The sequence below is a fragment of the Chlorocebus sabaeus genome, chromosome 10, assembly GCF_047675955.1.
Source record: "Chlorocebus sabaeus isolate Y175 chromosome 10, mChlSab1.0.hap1, whole genome shotgun sequence".
In the NCBI taxonomy this organism is placed as follows: Eukaryota; Metazoa; Chordata; class Mammalia; order Primates; family Cercopithecidae; genus Chlorocebus; species Chlorocebus sabaeus.
This window is the reverse complement of record NC_132913.1, coordinates 38,811,718-38,829,258: the sequence shown is the minus strand read 5'-3', so window position 1 is coordinate 38,829,258 and position 17,541 is coordinate 38,811,718. Positions and strand designations below refer to the sequence as shown.

General features: G+C 38.8%; 2 protein-coding genes across 4 annotated transcripts in view; one reads left to right on the top strand and one right to left on the bottom strand.

The window, feature by feature from the left end:
* NEB (nebulin) overlaps positions 1 to 17,541 on the top strand; it is a 223,338-nt gene that overhangs the window by 193,644 nt on the left and 12,153 nt on the right. For 2 of the 3 annotated variants that reach the window (XM_073019680.1, XM_073019681.1), the window contains 10 exons: positions 414 to 524; positions 912 to 1,022; positions 1,650 to 1,763; positions 2,504 to 2,608; positions 7,483 to 7,587; positions 8,585 to 8,689; positions 9,325 to 9,417; positions 10,041 to 10,133; positions 12,156 to 12,248; positions 12,714 to 12,806. In XM_073019680.1, coding sequence (XP_072875781.1) covers positions 414 to 524; positions 912 to 1,022; positions 1,650 to 1,763; positions 2,504 to 2,608; positions 7,483 to 7,587; positions 8,585 to 8,689; positions 9,325 to 9,417; positions 10,041 to 10,133; positions 12,156 to 12,248; positions 12,714 to 12,806 — 1,023 coding nt within the window. Of the gene's footprint in view, positions 1 to 413; positions 525 to 911; positions 1,023 to 1,649; positions 1,764 to 2,503; positions 2,609 to 7,482; positions 7,588 to 8,584; positions 8,690 to 9,324; positions 9,418 to 10,040; positions 10,134 to 12,155; positions 12,249 to 12,713; positions 12,807 to 14,091; positions 14,185 to 16,171; positions 16,265 to 17,228; positions 17,322 to 17,541 lie in introns of all 3 variants that reach the window. The other variant, XM_038002139.2, reaches the window with a different exon arrangement.
* Positions 8,679 to 17,541, bottom strand: part of RIF1 (replication timing regulatory factor 1) — a 92,257-nt gene continuing 83,394 nt past the window's right edge. Inside the window, exon 38 of the transcript XR_005241560.2 lies at positions 8,679 to 9,373. The gene's annotated coding sequence lies outside the window, so the exon portion shown is untranslated. The remainder of the gene's footprint in view (positions 9,374 to 17,541) is intronic.

Sequence of the window (17,541 nt, the reverse complement as noted above, 5' to 3'; positions counted from 1 at the left end):
CCTCTGCCATTTTTTTCCCCTTGCATCACTGACTTATAATTCGGAAATAAAATCTTTTGTCACCTTAAGAAAGGTGTGGGAAAGTTCAGAAGAGACAACACAGGATTCAGAGTCTTGATGGTGCATCCATCCTTCCACTCTGAAAAGGGCCTGACCCAGTCACAACGTTAGACTGATGAGTGAGGGGCCCATCAAAGTGTCTCAGCCTCTGAGTTTCCTTGTGGTCATTTGCTCCAGACAAAGTATTTCAAGTACAATCATACATGTTTCAAATGTGTGACCATTAGCAGAACTATGATCCAGTTAAGAGCCCATACATAGAAAATGTTGTAATTTTTTTCTTCCTGAGATGGAGAGATAAATTGTAATAAATATTCTTTTTTTAACTTGTCTTTCCTTCCAACTTACATTAGAAAGAATACAGGAAAGATTATGAAGAGTCCATTAAAGGCAGAAACCTGACTGGCCTGGAGGTCACGCCAGCTTTGTTACATGTCAAATATGCAACTAAAATAGCAAGCGAGGTAGTGCCCACTTGGTGTTTTCTTTCCCTCTTAATCCAAATAATTGCACTAATGACACTCATTAATGTGTTCCTCCTACCATTTACATCACCACCTAACTGTGGGTTTCAAACTGGGTTCTCATGTGTTTGGTACTACCACCTAATCTATTACCATGTTAATTCTTCTAATTTTTTATTTGAATATTATCTTAGCATTCTGTTAACTTCAAGTTTTCATTTGATACTTAATGTTAACTGATCATGCTTATATCCTGCCTTTATTCATATTTTTACTGAACTGTGAACCCTTTAAAAATTGGAATTGTTTTTTATTGTTTTCTTCTTTGCCTAAGAGGATCAATCTAGGCTTTCTTGTCAGTGTTTTTGCTTTTCTTTCATGATATAGAAAGAGTACAGGAAAGATCTAGAGGAGAGCATCCGTGGGAAGGGCCTCACTGAAATGGAAGATACACCTGACATGCTAAGAGCAAAGAATGCCACTCAAATCCTCAATGAGGTAGGCCCACAGCTGACAGCCTGCACATAATTCATAGAGCATCATTTCTTTGTTAGCCAAATTATACTGGAAAAAGCAAAACAAAAACAGAATAGAGAAAAACAAAAACAGAATAGAGAAAAACAGAGCTTTTGATTTTCAGATTCCATATCCAACATAATTGTTAACCATTACCTAAAATATATCTCAATTTCTGACGGATATTATAACAGTATGTTTCTGTGGTGGTTGTAATCTATTTGATTTAATTTGATATATTTGGTATGTTCATTTACATAAAAACACTACACTGGAGTGGTGTGTGCACCTAAGTGTAATCTTAGTTATGTACCAAACCAGATATACAATTTACTTTATACTCTAATCTGCTAAGCAGAGAATGCTAAAAGTATTCAAAGGAAGGCCTCTGTTGACCCATATTGACCTGCATAGAATAGTTTCCTCCAGAGGGCTTCTGCAGACGCCACTCCATCCTACCACACGGAAGAGTGAAGGTGAAGAGTAGCAAGCGACACTATCTGTGACAGCTGGGGTGGTGTGTTGTGTGGATTTATATTCACTCTGTATGTTTATTACCTAGTAGTAGAATTTAGGTACCTTTTTTTTTTTCTTTTAATGCTACTATAGAAAGAATATAAGCGAGACCTGGAACTGGAAGTCAAAGGAAGAGGCCTGAATGCCATGGCCAATGAAACTCCAGATTTTATGAGGGCCAGGAATGCTACTGATATTGCCAGTCAGGTCAGTGCTACTATTCGATGTCAATCTTTCAGGAAAGTAGTTGTAACTTTAAGGACATCAAGTGTCCCTCTGTCATCTGATTTATTGGTGACAGTCACATGCATACAGTGGCATTCTTGAACATCTGCCTGGAGGAATCCACCCCAATGAAAGGATGGAGGACCCTTTGCCAGGCTCATTGCTGTCTGCCTTTCTGAGTCCATAGGCTCTGGGGACATGCAGAGCAAAGGGCAGAAACTGAGGAATTAAGTAGCTGTTTAGAGCTGGGCAGAATCGACATCCTGGCCTTGTTTCTGAGTCAATCCACTCATTTGATGCCAGGAATTCCTTGCTTAGAATATCTTGGGAGTTCTTCCTCTCCTTTCAAGCGCTAAGTTTAGAATAGTTTTTAGGCATCTTAGCTTGTCTAATGCTCATTGGTATGGGTCTTTTGCTTATTTGTCATCCTCCCAGCTCATATATAAACAATCCATGCCTTACTATCTGCTGATGATCCCTCCTTACCCATATCCCATCCTGTATCCAACTAGATCTTCTCTCAACAGCTAGGACTTGACCTTTCTTACTGAATTTCACTCTTTAATATAAAACTATGAACAAAATAGGAAGAAATGTCTGTTGAATGTCAAATGAATGAGTCCCTCTTGGAAAAGAAATATGGCTCACCTCTTAATCAAATCAAGCCAACAACTGTTGTGCACATTGTTAACATTTACCCAACTATTGGGTGTCTTTTACAGATTAAGTATAAGCAATCAGCCGAAATGGAGAAAGCCAATTTCACTTCTGTGGTTGATACTCCAGAGATCATTCATGCCCAGCAAGTCAAGAATCTTTCAAGCCAGGTAAGGACATTCGTCATGCCATCACTCAAACCCCAATCACGGAAGAATGGAAGTCCTTCCATTAATACCTTAAGAGATTTTTCAAATCACAGTTTTTCCCAATAAAAAAGAGATTCACTAGGTGCGGTGGCTCACACCTGTATTCCCAGCACTTTGGGAGGCCAAGGCAAGTGGATCACTTAAGTCCATGAGTTTGAGATCAGCCTGGGCAATGTGGCAAAACCCTGTCTCTACAAAAATTGGCCAGGTGTGGTGGTGCCACCAGTCCCAGCTTCTAGGAAGGCTGAGGTGGGAAGATCGATTGAGCCCAGGCAGTTGAGGCTGCAATCAGCTGTGACTGCACCACTGGAGTCCCCTGGGCTACAGGGTGAGACTCTTAAAGAAAAAAGAGAGAGAGACAGGCCTGGCACAGTGGCTCACGCCTGTAATCCCAGCACTTTGGGAGGCTGAGGTGGGCGGATCACGAGGTCAGGAGATCAAGACCATCCTGGCTAACATGGTGAAACTCCATCTCTACTAAAACACAAAAATTAGCTGGGCGTGGTGGTGGGCGCCTGTAGTCCCAGCTACTTGGGAGGCTGAGGCAGGAGAATGGCATGAACCTGGAAGCAGAGCTTGCACTGAGCCAAGATTATGCCACTGCACTCCAGCCTGGGCAACAGAGCAAGACTCCGTCTCAAAAAAAAAAAGAGGGAGCGAGAGAGAGAGGGTAACCTACGATGCAGGAATTTTAAGGTACTGAAGAACTCTTACATGGTACAACTTGTAATTAATGAATCAATATTTTAACACGTAAAATCTCTTATCATGTGGCTTTAAAAATGTGTGCGCAAATCTGGAAGAAACAAAGTAGCCTACATTTGGATTACCAATCTCAAACAAGATTGAGATTGAGACCACACAGTCTAACCCCTGACTCCCCTCATGATGAATAACTCTCCATCTTCCTACAAATAGAGAGATGAAGAAAAGTAGGCTGTCCTTCACACCCCAGGATATGCCCTCATTTGTATTAACGATTGTCAGTGATGGTCAGGAGTCTGCAATTTGTTTAGAATGGCACCAGATTAGAATTTGTGCTTGTCTTCTGATCAACGAGTTCCAAAGCAGTAGCTAACCTGCCCTAGCTGTGCTTTATAGGCACCTGGGGATGTAGATTCCCTGGTCCAACTCTGGAATTTTGACACTAGTAAATCTGTGGTAGGCTCTGGAAATCTATTTTTCTTTGTTTTTAATTTTCACTGATTATCTCTTAATGACCAATCAGGTTGGGGAATCAGGGATTTCAACCCTTTATTGGCAACATATAGTTGTATGTTGTAAAATTACACATGAAAAATATAGTTATCACTAGAGAGTGGTTTGATTAGGAAGCAGGTGTATTCAAATGGTAGAAATTTTTCTTTTCTTTGAAGGGTAGGGATGCGGAAGAATAATTAGCTTTTAAAAAATTACCAAAATTATATGAGCTCCAAATTATCGTGTTGTGTTCATTGAGGGAGCCGGGGAGGCTGACAGTCTTTGGGCTGTGAGAGGCTCACCAGCCTTTTCCCTTCTGCTTTTGATACTGCTGATCTTTAACGAAAGCTTCAGCACATGGGCCTACCCCAGTGTAGGATCAAGTCACTTGCTCTGCTCTCCTGGGGCTCTCTCTGGCTGGTTCCTCAAGGCCTAAAATATAGCCAGGCAAGTTAGTTCCTCCCCAGTTCAGATCAGTATTTACAGTTGAATGGTAAATACTGGTGAGATGGTGCTTGTGTTTCCACAAACTTGCTTCTCGATTCTCGATTTCCAACGGATAATCTGTATTTATAATTCTTAAACCTCATACCTGGGGGTTAAGGCAAGCAATGTAAGCTGACTCACAAATTTAGGATACTATACAGTAATCTCCCCTTATCTGAGGGGCATATGTTCCAGGACCTCTAGTGGGTGCCTGAAATTACAGACAATACCCAAACCTATATATACTGTTTTCTCCTATACGTATACACCTATGATAAAGCTTAATTTGTAAATTAGCACAGTAAGAGATTAATAATAATAAAATAGAACAATTATAACAATATACTGTAATAAAAGTTATGTAGTTACATGGATGTGGTCTCTCTCTCTCTCCCTCAAAATATCTTATTGTAATGTACTCTTATTTTTGATCAAGGTTGACTACAGTTAACTGAAACCGTGGAAAGTGAAACCTCAGATAAGTGGGGACCAGTCTACTGAATGCTTAATGCCAGTATGGCAGGCCAGGTCTCACAACTGTTTCAGTACTAACTGAGTGGTTAAGTTAGATGTTAAAAGCCAGTGTCCCTGTACAAAGGCTGGGATGTAACAAAAGCCCACCAAAAGTTTTGCCTAGGCCTTTCCTGGGCCTTAAAGCATAACAAAATAATGAAGGAATTCTTAACAGGACCCATGTAGAATTAAACAAGTTTTACTGTGGAGTCTAAAAAAACTCCCCAGGCCTCCACAAACAAGTTTATTGAGGGTCTGAAGAAACTCTTCAAACCTCCCTGACTTAGCAGGAGACAACGTAAGAGTAATTACCCCAGCACCTGACCCCATTTAAATTAAGTAAATTTACTGAGGCTCCAGAGGAAGGTCTTCAGAACTCAGACCTTAGTTATAAATTAAAAGAAGTTGGCTGGGCGCGGTGGCTCACGCCTGTAATCCCAGCACTTTGGGAGGTGGAGGTGGGCGGATCATGAGGTCAGGAGATCGAGACCATTCTGGCTAACACGGTGAAACCCTATCTCTACTAAAAATACAAAAAAATTAGCCAGGCGAGGTGGCAGGCACCTGTAGTCCCAGCTACTCGGGAGGCTGAGGCAGGAGAATGGCGTGGAACCCGGAAGGTGCAGCTTGCAGTGAGCCGAAATCACGCCACCGCACTCCAGCCTGGGCGACTGAGCAAGACTCCCTCTCAAAAAAAAAGAAAAAAAAAATTAATCACTTATGTCTTTAGATGAATGAACACTTACACATAGACATATAGCTTAAAAGGTATATAAGCTCTAAAAAACTTAGTAATTTTGAGTTTGTCTGGCGATAATTTCCAGGACTTCTTCCAGTAACCAGTTACGAAAATAAAAACTCTTGGCCGGGCACAGTGGCTCTCGCCTGTAATCCCAGGACTTTGTGAGACCAAGCAGGGTGGGTCATGAGGTTAGGAGATTGAGACCATCCTGACCAACATGGTGAAACCACATCTCTACTAAAAATACAAAAATTAGCTGGGTGTGGTCATGCACACCTGTAATCCCAGCTACTCAGAAGGCTGAGGCAGGAGAATTGCTTGAACCAGGGAGTCAGAGGTTGCAGTGAGCCAAGATTGCACCACTGCACTCCAGCCTGGAGACACAGCGAAACTCTGTGTCAAAACAAAAAACCTCTTTTCCTCCCCAGTTTATCTGCATTTCGTTATTGGGCCATGAGAAATAGCAGCCCAACCCTCAATTTGGTCTGGGAACACCAGGGAGTTAGGTCCCTTTCTCCCAGAATATGTCCAAGTTCCGTGTTCAAATGTGATTACCCCTCTAAGGGATTAGCACCAGCTCTGCAAACCAGTTGAGGTAGCTTTTGCTTAATCTTGGAAAAAATAAAAGAAAAACAATAAAAATAAAAATAAAATAAAAGGAAGATTGTTTCTATCCTTTTCCCAGGACAATGAGAACTGTTTTCTTTACACCTACATAGCTAAGGAGTCATCTAGGTGACTTTTTCATGAACAAAACATTTGTTCCTGGTGAACTACCTTTTCTTCCAAAAAATCTTGTCTTTAATTCGCGTCCATTTAGATGAATAAAATCTAGGCCTATGTCTCCCATTGGCTGAAACTGTTTCTTTGTTGTCTCTGGCAAGATTACAAATTTCAATACTTATAAGTGTAATTTCTATATTAACAACATAAATAGAGACAGAATAGTTTTATCCCCATTATAATAGTGGCTAGTCTCTTTCCTCAGCCCTACAAACCAAAACTTCCCTGAAAAGTGGGAAAAACTGGAGCTAAGCTAGAGAGAGAAGTGAAAGGACATACGACAGGCGATGAAAGAAAAATAAGGCTCTAAAGGCAAAGTGTAAGTGTTCTGCTGCAGAGAATAAAGACGATCAGTTTGGTGGTGGGATTGACTGCCCACTGGTATCTGGAAGAGCAGCCTCTATGGATACATCTCTCCAGTCAAAGGCTGGGGCAGGACAGGGGAGCCCAAAGAATAGTGATGTCTGGCTCAGAGTAGTCCTTGGCCAGTCAGCTGGCCTTAGTGGTGCTCCAGGTGTGTCTGTTTGGTAGAGCTGCCAGTCCTGTCAGGCTGCTTTCTGCAGCATCAAGAGCCATATTCTGGAAACGCCTCTGGGCCTGCCTGCCTGCCTGCCTTCCCGCCCAGTCCTGCAGCCGGGAGCCCTGACCACACCTGCTCATGGCTCAGTGAACATCTTGTCACCAGCTAAGGCTTTCTAAAGGTCATGTCTTTGACTCTTAACCCTCCAGCTTCTCTCCACCAGCTTGTTGAGCAGTCTGGCTACATAGCTTCATCCAGCCCAGCAAGGACTACTGCCACTGGAGGCATCCCCATCTCCCTCTCTGGGCATTGCTGGCTATGACTTTCCTGTGGACCAGCTAGCAAGGTTCCCCCTCTGCCAGCTTTGCCATGACAATAGGTCCTACTGAATGTGTGGGCTCAGTTTTCCTGGAAAGGAAAAGTATGGTGCTCTTTGACTGAGAGGGTTCTTCCTTGCAATGCCCTAACATCCTTGGACAGTTAAGAAAATACAAAAGACTTTCCCTCTGCTGAGCCTGGAAGGGCTATTTTAGGTCCCACTGGCCTATATCCCTGTGTTTACCCTCCTTATTTCTTGGAATCTATTCCCAGAAAAAATACAAGGAAGATGCTGAGAAGTCCATGTCATATTATGAGACTGTTTTGGACACCCCAGAGATGCAGAGAGTCCGGGAGAACCAAAAGAACTTCAGCCTTGTAAGTTTTTATTAAATGTAAGGCACAGCCCCCAGGCACCTAGGGGTGCTGAGGAAGATGCCTCTGGATATCCCAGGACTGCAGTGGGGCTGTTGTGCAGCCCTCTGCTACTCCCATCCTGCCCCAGGAAGTGTGTGCTCAATTCATCTCTGGGCTCACCTTATATCTTAATCCCAAATCACAGCATGAAAGACTCATCTTACTTCGTTGGTGGTGTAGGGCAGAAAATATAGTATCTTTTCCTCACCCATGGCAAAGTTCATGGCTAAAACTCTTGTAACAAGACAGATTAACAAGAGACACACATACAGTTTATTTAATAAAAGCTTCAGAAATGACGACCCAAAGAAACAGGAAAATGTGTGTATTTTTAAGGATAGAGATGCAGAATTGTGACTGGACAAAGGGGTATGATCCAATGGTAATGAACGGGTGATTTAGCAAGGCCTGTTTATTCAGATTCTCCTAGTATCTCTGTGTCTTTGTCTCCTATCCTCTGGGTCTAGGGAGGACCCTTCTGGAAGGAGGGGCTTATTGCCTGCTTTAAACGAAGATCAGATAATTATTATCTTCTTTAGGGAAAAACAGAGAAGGCCGGAAAAACCCTCCTGCTTCTGCTGTTTTTTCAAATGTCAAGGTGTCATATTTTGGGATAGTGTATCCTAAACCCTGTCAGTGGCTTCCTTTACTGAATGTGAACTATCATCGCTTTCCATTAGTGGTGACATCTATCTTTTTCAAAGTTAAATCTAAGCAAGAGATACTTAAACAAAAACAAACAAACCCCTAGCTTTATATGTTTTTTAAAATTAGTTTCTCCGCAAAATTCTTATCAAATAATTTCCCTTGGGCTACCAGACCATAATTATTGTGGCACAGACTTTTTTTTTTTTTTTTTAAAGATACAGGATTTTAATTTCCTTTACATAATATAGGACAAATAAAGAAAATAAAGCAATGTTGAAATCTTAACAAGATGTTTACTCTTTCTTCATAGCTGCAATACCAGTGTGACCTTAAAAACAGTAAAGGAAAAATTACAGTTGTTCAAGACACGCCAGAAATACTGCGTGTAAAAGAAAATCAAAAGAATTTCAGCTCGGTATATTTACTATTTATTTTGCATTTAATGCTAACCTGGTCATTTCACTCTCCTCTTTAAAAATATACTAGCCTTATATTGATAGACAATTAACATCTAACCTCCTCAATAATACTAGCAGTGATTTGCTAAAATCCCCCATACTTTGCTCCAAAATCCTCTCTCCAGAGACCATTTGAAATAACTTTATATCTGCTAACAAAGTAACTTTTATTTTTAAATTTTTAAATCCCAGAGCAGTAATATGTGTTGTCTTGCTTCAAGAAGATGGATTTCTTTCTGACATTGTGATTTCTTTTGTTATCTCTCCCCCAAATAACTGATTGACTTTGCATTTCTTTAATGGATTTTGTGTTACATATGGGAGGGTTTTGTTGCTAATCAACATTTCCTGGCTCTTCTCATCCTGTGTTAGTATGGTACCACAATCTTAGAAGAAATCTTAAGATCTGGAAAGTGATCCATGTTGTATATCTGGTCTGAGTCACTGATACTGACATGGAAATGTCAGGCGCGATGCTCTGGCACTTGCCTGGGAACATCATTTTCACAGAAGCCATGTGTCCTAGTCTTTCTTCAGGAACTGCTGGGTTTCCTTTCTTCTGTGTAACACTGTCCTGATTCTCAATGCCCAGGTTTTATATAAAGAGGATGTCTCACCAGGAACGGCTATCGGAAAGACACCTGAGATGATGAGAGTGAAACAAACACAGGACCACATTAGCTCGGTAAAGACACAGAGGATGCACTTGTAATATTTTCTGCCTCCCTTTGATAATTTACAATGACCTATGAATTGCACTCAAAGCCTCTGTCACCAGAAACAGCTTATATTGCTAAAATAGGTGCCTGTGTACCACCACCACACGGTATACACCAGTGGCTAGAGTCATCTCATACTCAGTGCAGTGCCTTGGCGGTTTTCGTGAGGGAGAGATTACATCTGAAAAACGGAGAGGCTTGTGAGAAGGTAGAATCCAGTACAGCCAAAGAACCAATCTTCCTGGATATATGAATGTGAATCTGTTTGTCCTAGTCAAATGACCTGTTGGCCATAAAGACATCGGGATATACAGGAAAGGGCTGCAGTCTAAATAGGGTTCCCCACCCCTGCCCCAAAGAGACAAGAGAGAGACAAAGTGTCCCTGTCCTCGGAACTGTTCTCCTCTTACCCAATATCAGAATGAGTTACCCAATACCAGAATGAGGTCCCATTCACACTAAGTATAAAGCTTGCGTTATTTACATTGTTGATTTTTTTTAAATTTGGGGGTTACAAAAAACATGTACATGTTGGGAAGAATAACTGTCCAGCATGTAATAATACCTTTTCCCATTTTTAAATGTGCAGGTGAAGTATAAGGAAGCAATAGGACAAGGAACTCCAATCCCTGACCTGCCTGAAGTGAAACGTGTGAAGGAGACGCAGAAGCACATTAGCTCGGTAGTGGCCATACTCTCAGCTTGCATTTGTGTGACTGGCTATCTCCCAATTGCTACCCTGGTGCTCTCTCATCCTTCTGCTTCCTATTAAGAGCTTCCATGCCTTGGGGATGTTGTGAATTCTTCCTTAGTCTTGATGGGGTCACTACAGGTTGCAAAAGTAGTTAAGAAACCTCTCTTCTCATAATCAAGGAGTAGAAGGGACTTGGCTTTCTTTTCCTACCTGTCACTGACTTGAAGCTCATGGACTTGGCTTCTTAATTATTATGCCATTCGTTTCCAAAGTAAAAGGTTTTGATGGTAGTAATAAGGTTATTGGGATGATCTCAAGTAATTTAACTAAAAGCATATACATACAAACACAGAAGTAGTATAACATACTTTGGTTTTGTGTATATATATAAAACATGTGTGTATGTGTTATGTGTGACACATCATATGAATGATAGGATTCCCCGTGTCCAAAAAGACCCTGGGTAGACATGTGAAGTCTCTTCTCCCCTCCCTTTCAAGATTTCTTGTCCTGTATTCTTTGCTCTCTCCATCTTGTAAATGCAGTGGTGCAGGCTGTGATGGACCTACAATGGCATATTATACATTTAGCCTGTTCTCTCATGGGAATTTCAGGCACCTGTGCAGTGTGTTGCGGGGCGGGTGTCCCAGACACCTGAAATATCAGGTTAGCACATTTGTGCTGACCTTTTGTCAAGCAAGCCCTGGCTCTGCACCCCACCCCTTTTCGCATCCACAGGCAGAGTCTAGGCAGGTGTTGGCTACTAGCAAGAGACTATGTGAAGTTTGGGAAATAGTTTATGGCCAATAAAAGGTGAGGACCTTGGTCTTGGGACTCCCCTTGTCAATGGAGGACTGAGCTCTCATTTGATTTTCTTTAAAAGATACTTGGTATTTCTCTTGCAGGTTGTTCATATTATTTAGATCTCATTCCCTTCTCACTCCCTGCTTATACTCTGGCTTCCTTGTGGTACAAATTTCATTTAGAGTTTTGTGTCCTCTAATATGGGTTGAGAAAGCTAGCCCAGGCTCCTTTGTCACTTTGCATTACAACTTCTTGGTTTTCTTGGTTTGCTTTGTGCTATTGTCTGTGATTAATTCTGCTGCTTTGTTGGGTGAAGAGTAAAGAAATGCAACTTTGTTACCAAGAAGGTAGATGTTCAAAGGTTCCTAGAAGTTTCCTTGCAAAACAAAGCTATCATGCCTAGCTTGTCACTGATTTTAAGAATTAAAATCTGGGTATGTTGCTCCCCACCCCATGCACTAATACACCAGGGAATCCATCCATTTAAAAGAACCCATTCAGTCCTTTAGGCTGAAAACTTAAGAGTTAAGGAGGCTCAGAAAGTGGAGGTTCCTTAATGTTTTCATTAAAATGCATAGTCCTTCGGTATTACTACTAAAAAATATGGACTTCTCCCAATTCAGAAAACACTAGTTTACTTGATCCAGCAATTAGCAGTAAAAATTTCAAGTAAAGATGCTCTTCCTGAAAAATAAACCGATTAAACCATCTCATATCCAGGGACCAGGCTCCTACAGATTAGGAGCCAGCGAGGAACATTCATTAGAACATATAAAACAAACAGAGAATTCTCGATAAGCCTGAAGGAATAGAGTATCCTGTGATGAGGAAAGTTTAAACCAAGCAATCTATTCATTAAGTACAAGTCTACTGCAGGCCTACTATATTTAAGGCACCAATGCTAGATGCAGCAAAATGGTTGGATTTTTCTCATTGGTAAATTTATTATTATTTAATGCATTTTAGGCATGCACTAAGTGGTTACAGAAAATGCGTAATTTAGTGCCCAGTTTTCAAGATAGTAAATTTTTTTACTACTTTGGAAAAGACAACATAAATATTTATGGAATTTTTCCCCCTGTTCCTTGAATGTTTTTGAGAGCTAGATTGTTTTTATGAGTTTCCCCCAAATAGCCCACATGTAGCTGCTATCTAAAGGATTTACGGTCATTTTACCTTTCCGGGTATTCTAATTATTTTCTACAGGTTATGTACAAAGAAAACTTGGGAACAGGCATTCCAACCACTGTGACTCCAGAGATTGAGAGAGTCAAACGCAATCAAGAGAACTTTAGCTCGGTATTTACAAATATATCATATAAGACACTGTTTCCCACAAAAATTTACCACAATAACCATCTTTTTTAATGTTAACATCTTAACAATTCTGTGTGTGTCTGTGTGTGTTGTGTATTATTACCTGACCAAAACCACATTAATACAAAATGACTCACATTTCCGATTATACTTTAACATTTTCAGTGACTTGACTAGATTTGAAATACTGTTAAGTACAATTAACAAGATTTCTCAGCGTTATACTTATATCCTATAACTTAATGCTTTCCATTGTACTTTTTCATTTCCACAATTAGCACTGTAGAGTTCACCATTAAAACTGAAAAAAGTAAAAACATTATCCTTACTAAATATTACTTACTAAAAAACTGTCTCCTCACATATAACCCCTTCCCCCACTTCCTCCCTTCCTTACTCTCTGTGCTTGTTTTAAATGTCCTCTGGGTACTTTCTTGTATCTCACAGGTTTTGTACAAAGAAAATTTGGGGAAAGGAATCCCAACAGCTATCACTCCAGAGATGGAGAGAGTCAAACGCAATCAAGAGAACTTTAGCTCGGTATTTCTTAGGGGGCCAAAAAAAAAAAAAAAAAAAATTCCCGTAATTTTATTTAAAATAATAACACCTTACAAATGTAAAATTACTAAATTCATATAATGAAAATAATAATACCAAATATTACCTCAGTTTTCAACCTGAATCTAATTTAGTATTTAGTTCTGGTGTGAAACTTTAACTGTGTTTTCTCTAAAACATAGATATTTATCACTTTCTTTAAAAACCTGTAATACTCTGTTTGCTTCCTCCATTCCTCCCTTAATAACAGTAGGTGTTTCTAACTGGTGTGACACAAGTCAAAAGTAAAATCTAACACCCTTTCAAAAGGATGATGTAAATTAGAATTTTATTTGTATTTATTGTGGCTGTTTGAGGTATTCTTTGTGTTTGCAGCTTTTCTTAAGTTTTTTTTCTATGTTTAGATGTTTGTTTATTTTCCATAAGTTTTGGGGGTACAGGTGGTGTTTGGTTACCTAAGTTCTTTAGTGGTGATTTGTGAGATTTTGGTGCACCATATCTATAGTCTTTTATCCCTTGCCCCCTCCCACTCTTTCCTGTAAGTCCCCAAAGTCCATTGTATCATTCTTAGGGCTTTGCGTCCTCATAGCTTAGCTCCCACATATCAGTGAGAATATACATTGTTTGGTTTTCCATTCCTGAGTTACTTCACTTACAATAGTTTCTAATCTCATTGGAGGTCACTGTGTTTGCAGTTTTTCTTAAAAGAATGTCATTCTTAAATATTTTCATTCAAAGACAACACAGCAATTCACAGTAAATATAATTTACTTGTCTTGGCTATTTTTTGTATGCTATGTAAGATACGAATAATTGTTCCTTTGGAAAACTTTCAGTATCATTGAAAGCTAGTATTATTTAGCTTTCAACATTTATTCTTTATTTTGTTCCCCCAAACCTACTTCTCTCTTTTTCTCTCTCTTCTTTCTTTGGTTCCCTAATTTAATGTTACCAACAACTCATGAATATTAATTTCAACTAGTTTGAACGCTATTTGATACTCCTGTCTTTGAGAGAAGGCCTACATAAGTCAAGCCACTCCTGCCGGCAGCCTGGCAGCTGTGTTTTTAACTGATGTCTTTTACAGACAGACATCCTGTGTGTGACTAAATGTCCAAAGGGGATCTATAGTTACTCTATTTTTAAAAGTTATTGAGGTACTTCATCATAAAAACAACAATAAAAATACTTTTAGGCTGTTTTTTTAGGTTAAGTCTACCTAAAAGATGGGTCCAGGTTGATTCGTTTGTTGGTTTTGTGCACACAGATATTATACAAAGAGAACTTGAGCAAGGGGACTCCCCTACCTGTCACTCCTGAGATGGAGCGAGTCAAACTCAATCAAGAAAACTTTAGCTCGGTATTTGGGAGAAAGCTCTTTAACTCCTTATTAAAAAATAATAATTTCTATAAAACAGAACATCTCACTGTTCATCCCTTTATAATAATCAATTTAACAAAATCTTTTTTTGTAAATCACATCAACTGAATCCTTCTGTTTTCCAGATCTCCTACTCACCATTTGATTCTAACATTTTATACTTTCTATAATAGTCCCTTAAAACTTTTTCTTTCCTTCTCTTTTCACCTTTATGTTATTGTTGGGACTGTTGAAGTTAATTGATTTCTAGAAAAGAAAAACCAAACAGTAAAGCTCTTATTTACTTGGAACTCTTTTTATCTGATGTTTCTGGGTTAGAAATGCAAGAAAAGATACTGGACTTGAAGCCACATGTAGAAATGGTGGCTCTTTGGTGGGAACAGGGATCTTCTTAACATAGACCCTATTCAGATAAACAGTAGCACCAAGAAAGAAAATTGCTCCATATTGAAACGAAAAGAAATCTTATTTTGGGCCAGGCGTGGTGGCTCACATCTGTCATCTCAGCACTTTGGGAGGCTGAGGCAGGCGGATCGCTTGAGCCCAGGAGTTGAGACCAGCCTAGGGAACATGGTGAAGTTCCATCTCTGCTAAAAATAGAAAAAATTAGCCAAGCATGGTGGCACGTGCCTGTAGTCCTAGCTACTTGGGAGGCTGTGGTGGGAGGATCGTCTGAGCCCTGGGAAGTCAAGGTTGCAGTGAGCCATGATTGGGCCACTGTACTCCAGCCTAGGCAACAGAGTGAGACCCTGTCTCAAAAAAAAAAAAAAAAGAAAAATCTTTTGATACTTATGTAAAACAAGCCATTTCATGAATAGAAATCCAGGCCTTCTGATTTTTTTTAAATATACAAATCAGATCATGAGCTTACATTTAATGTTATTTTCTCTTTTATTAATATTGTTGCTGAAAAGCTCTAACACACAAATTGTTATTTGTGTATTATATAATTCACAACTCTGAAACTTTTATATCAAGACCTTAGGTTCACTTATACCTGTGATGGAGAATCAAATGTCATTAGGAAAATTTAGATGGATTTTTTTCTGGGGAGCTGGAATTAATCCAAAATATTTTTAATTGTCAGTTTTAATATATTCTAAAAGTTTGATTCTTTGACATAATTAGATCAGTAACTTACTTTGGTCCCACTGTCTTTTTGTTCTGTTTTTAATTACTATTCACTAACAATACTTCAATTTGGTTAAATTTTCAATGTTAAGTTAATATGTCTTTTGGAATGTTATATTCATTGTTTTCCCTGTGGGCTATTATTATTATTATTCTTTTTATTGAAAGGCTTGCAACAATTTTCAAAATCATTTTCTAATTATTTTCTTCTATACTAGAGTAAGTATATTATTGTTTGTATCTATTTGAAACCTTAATGATCCTGATGATCCTGTACTTTTTTTAAAGTAACCATTTGTGTTAATTTTTACACAGATTGCATTTAGGCAAAATTGCCCAGTGGTGCATAAGCCTATTAGATACTGTGGAAAATAGACAATGCCATATATTGACTTTTAGACTTGACCATCTCTACAACTTGAACGTAATGACAAAGACCAAATTGCCATATTGCATAGATTTGGCCTGTTAAGACAAACACTTTTTGTAGAGAAAATAAATATTTGCTAATCTAACTTAAACATTTTTCTATTGTACACTGAGTATTTTAGTGGTCTTAGGAAGTTATTTGTATTTTTTTCCTTAATTCCTGGCACAGGAAATACTTATATTCAAGTTGCAAAAAAAAGATGAATACCAAATACACTGATATTTCACTAAGGAAATATAAAACATGTTCTCACCCAGATCTGTGCCTGAACAGAGAGGCTGACTTGTTGAATTTGTCTTTTCTGTCTATGACGTCTATAGTTTTATACCAGGTTCCCCACAAGGTAGATGAAAGGGCTGTTTTGACTGCTCTTGTTTTTTCTGGATGCTTTCTTGTGTCATACAGGTGTTGTATAAAGAAAACGTTGGAAAAGGGATTCCAATCCCCATCACTCCAGAGATGGAGAGAGTCAAACACAATCAAGAAAACTTTAGTTCGGTATTTAACAATAAAAAATCCCTTTTAACTATTTAAAAAAAGTTTTAAAAAGATTAATGGCTAGATTTTAAAAATCTAATCAACTCATCCCAATAAAAAATTTGACCCCTCTTTTTCCCAACTTAATGCTGCCATTTCCTATGAATCAGTTTTCCCCATTTTGGTAAAACATTAATAATATAATCATTTAACTTAATAAAAAAAAAAAAGTGTTCAGTATTATAGTCCTGCTTTTCACAAATGTAACATTCTGTGTCTAAGCATCCACATTTATACCGCTTTAGCAAATTTGATCTGAACCTAAAGCTTAAACAAATGTTATTTTGCAAAGATCCGACTATTAGCCTCGTTTCTTATTCTAACCTTTTCTATCTCTACTGTTATTTGTACAGATATTTTGAAGTTTCTTTTTAGCACCTTATCATTGCTGTCCATTTGCCTTAAACATCGTTGTTCTCAATATGTTCACCCAACTAAAAATTAAAATACTTTGACTTCTTTTGAAAGTGAACAAAAGAAGAGTTGTGTGGATGTGTCTCCATATATACAATGTTTGTAAAACCCAAATATCCTTATGTGACTTATTAATAGCATTTTCAAATCAAAAATAACTTCCTTGGTTTTATTTCCGTCTCTTGCTTGTTTCTATTTTTTTCCCTCCTTTGTAACAAGCTGGGAAAGACTAATTGCTGTCTTTCATGGTTGCTCAGTGCTGCAGAGATTAGTTCAAACAATGAAAATAACAAACTTTCTTTTCATATTTCTTAGTTTTTGCTGCTTTTTCCTGCATTCCTTTGCTTTTGAAGATGTCTTTAGGCTCAAACAGTTTGAGTCTAAAAGCTTCTGGTATTTATCTTCCTCTAACTCACTCTCTTCCTCCCTCCCTTCCCACTCCCAACTGCTCCAAAGCAGGGAGAAATGGACTGATTGCTCTTTTTGTTCTGGATGCTTTCTCATCATACAGGTGCTATACAAAGAAAACCTGGGGACAGGAATTCCAATCCCCATCACTCCTGAGATGCAGAGAGTCAAACACAATCAAGAAAACCTTAGCTCGGTATTTTGGAAAGAAAGGGGAAAAAATGCCACTTAACTTCAGAACTGATCTTTGTTTATTTTTGTTTTAAACCCAATTTCCCTTCCTTTGCTTCTAATATATCTTATATTACAAAAGGATATACTTTCCCATTTCTATAATAAGTTAATGTCGATTTTTTACTTCATCTGATATTTACAAACATGTTTTAAAAATAATGAATGTTTCCATTTGTGTGGTT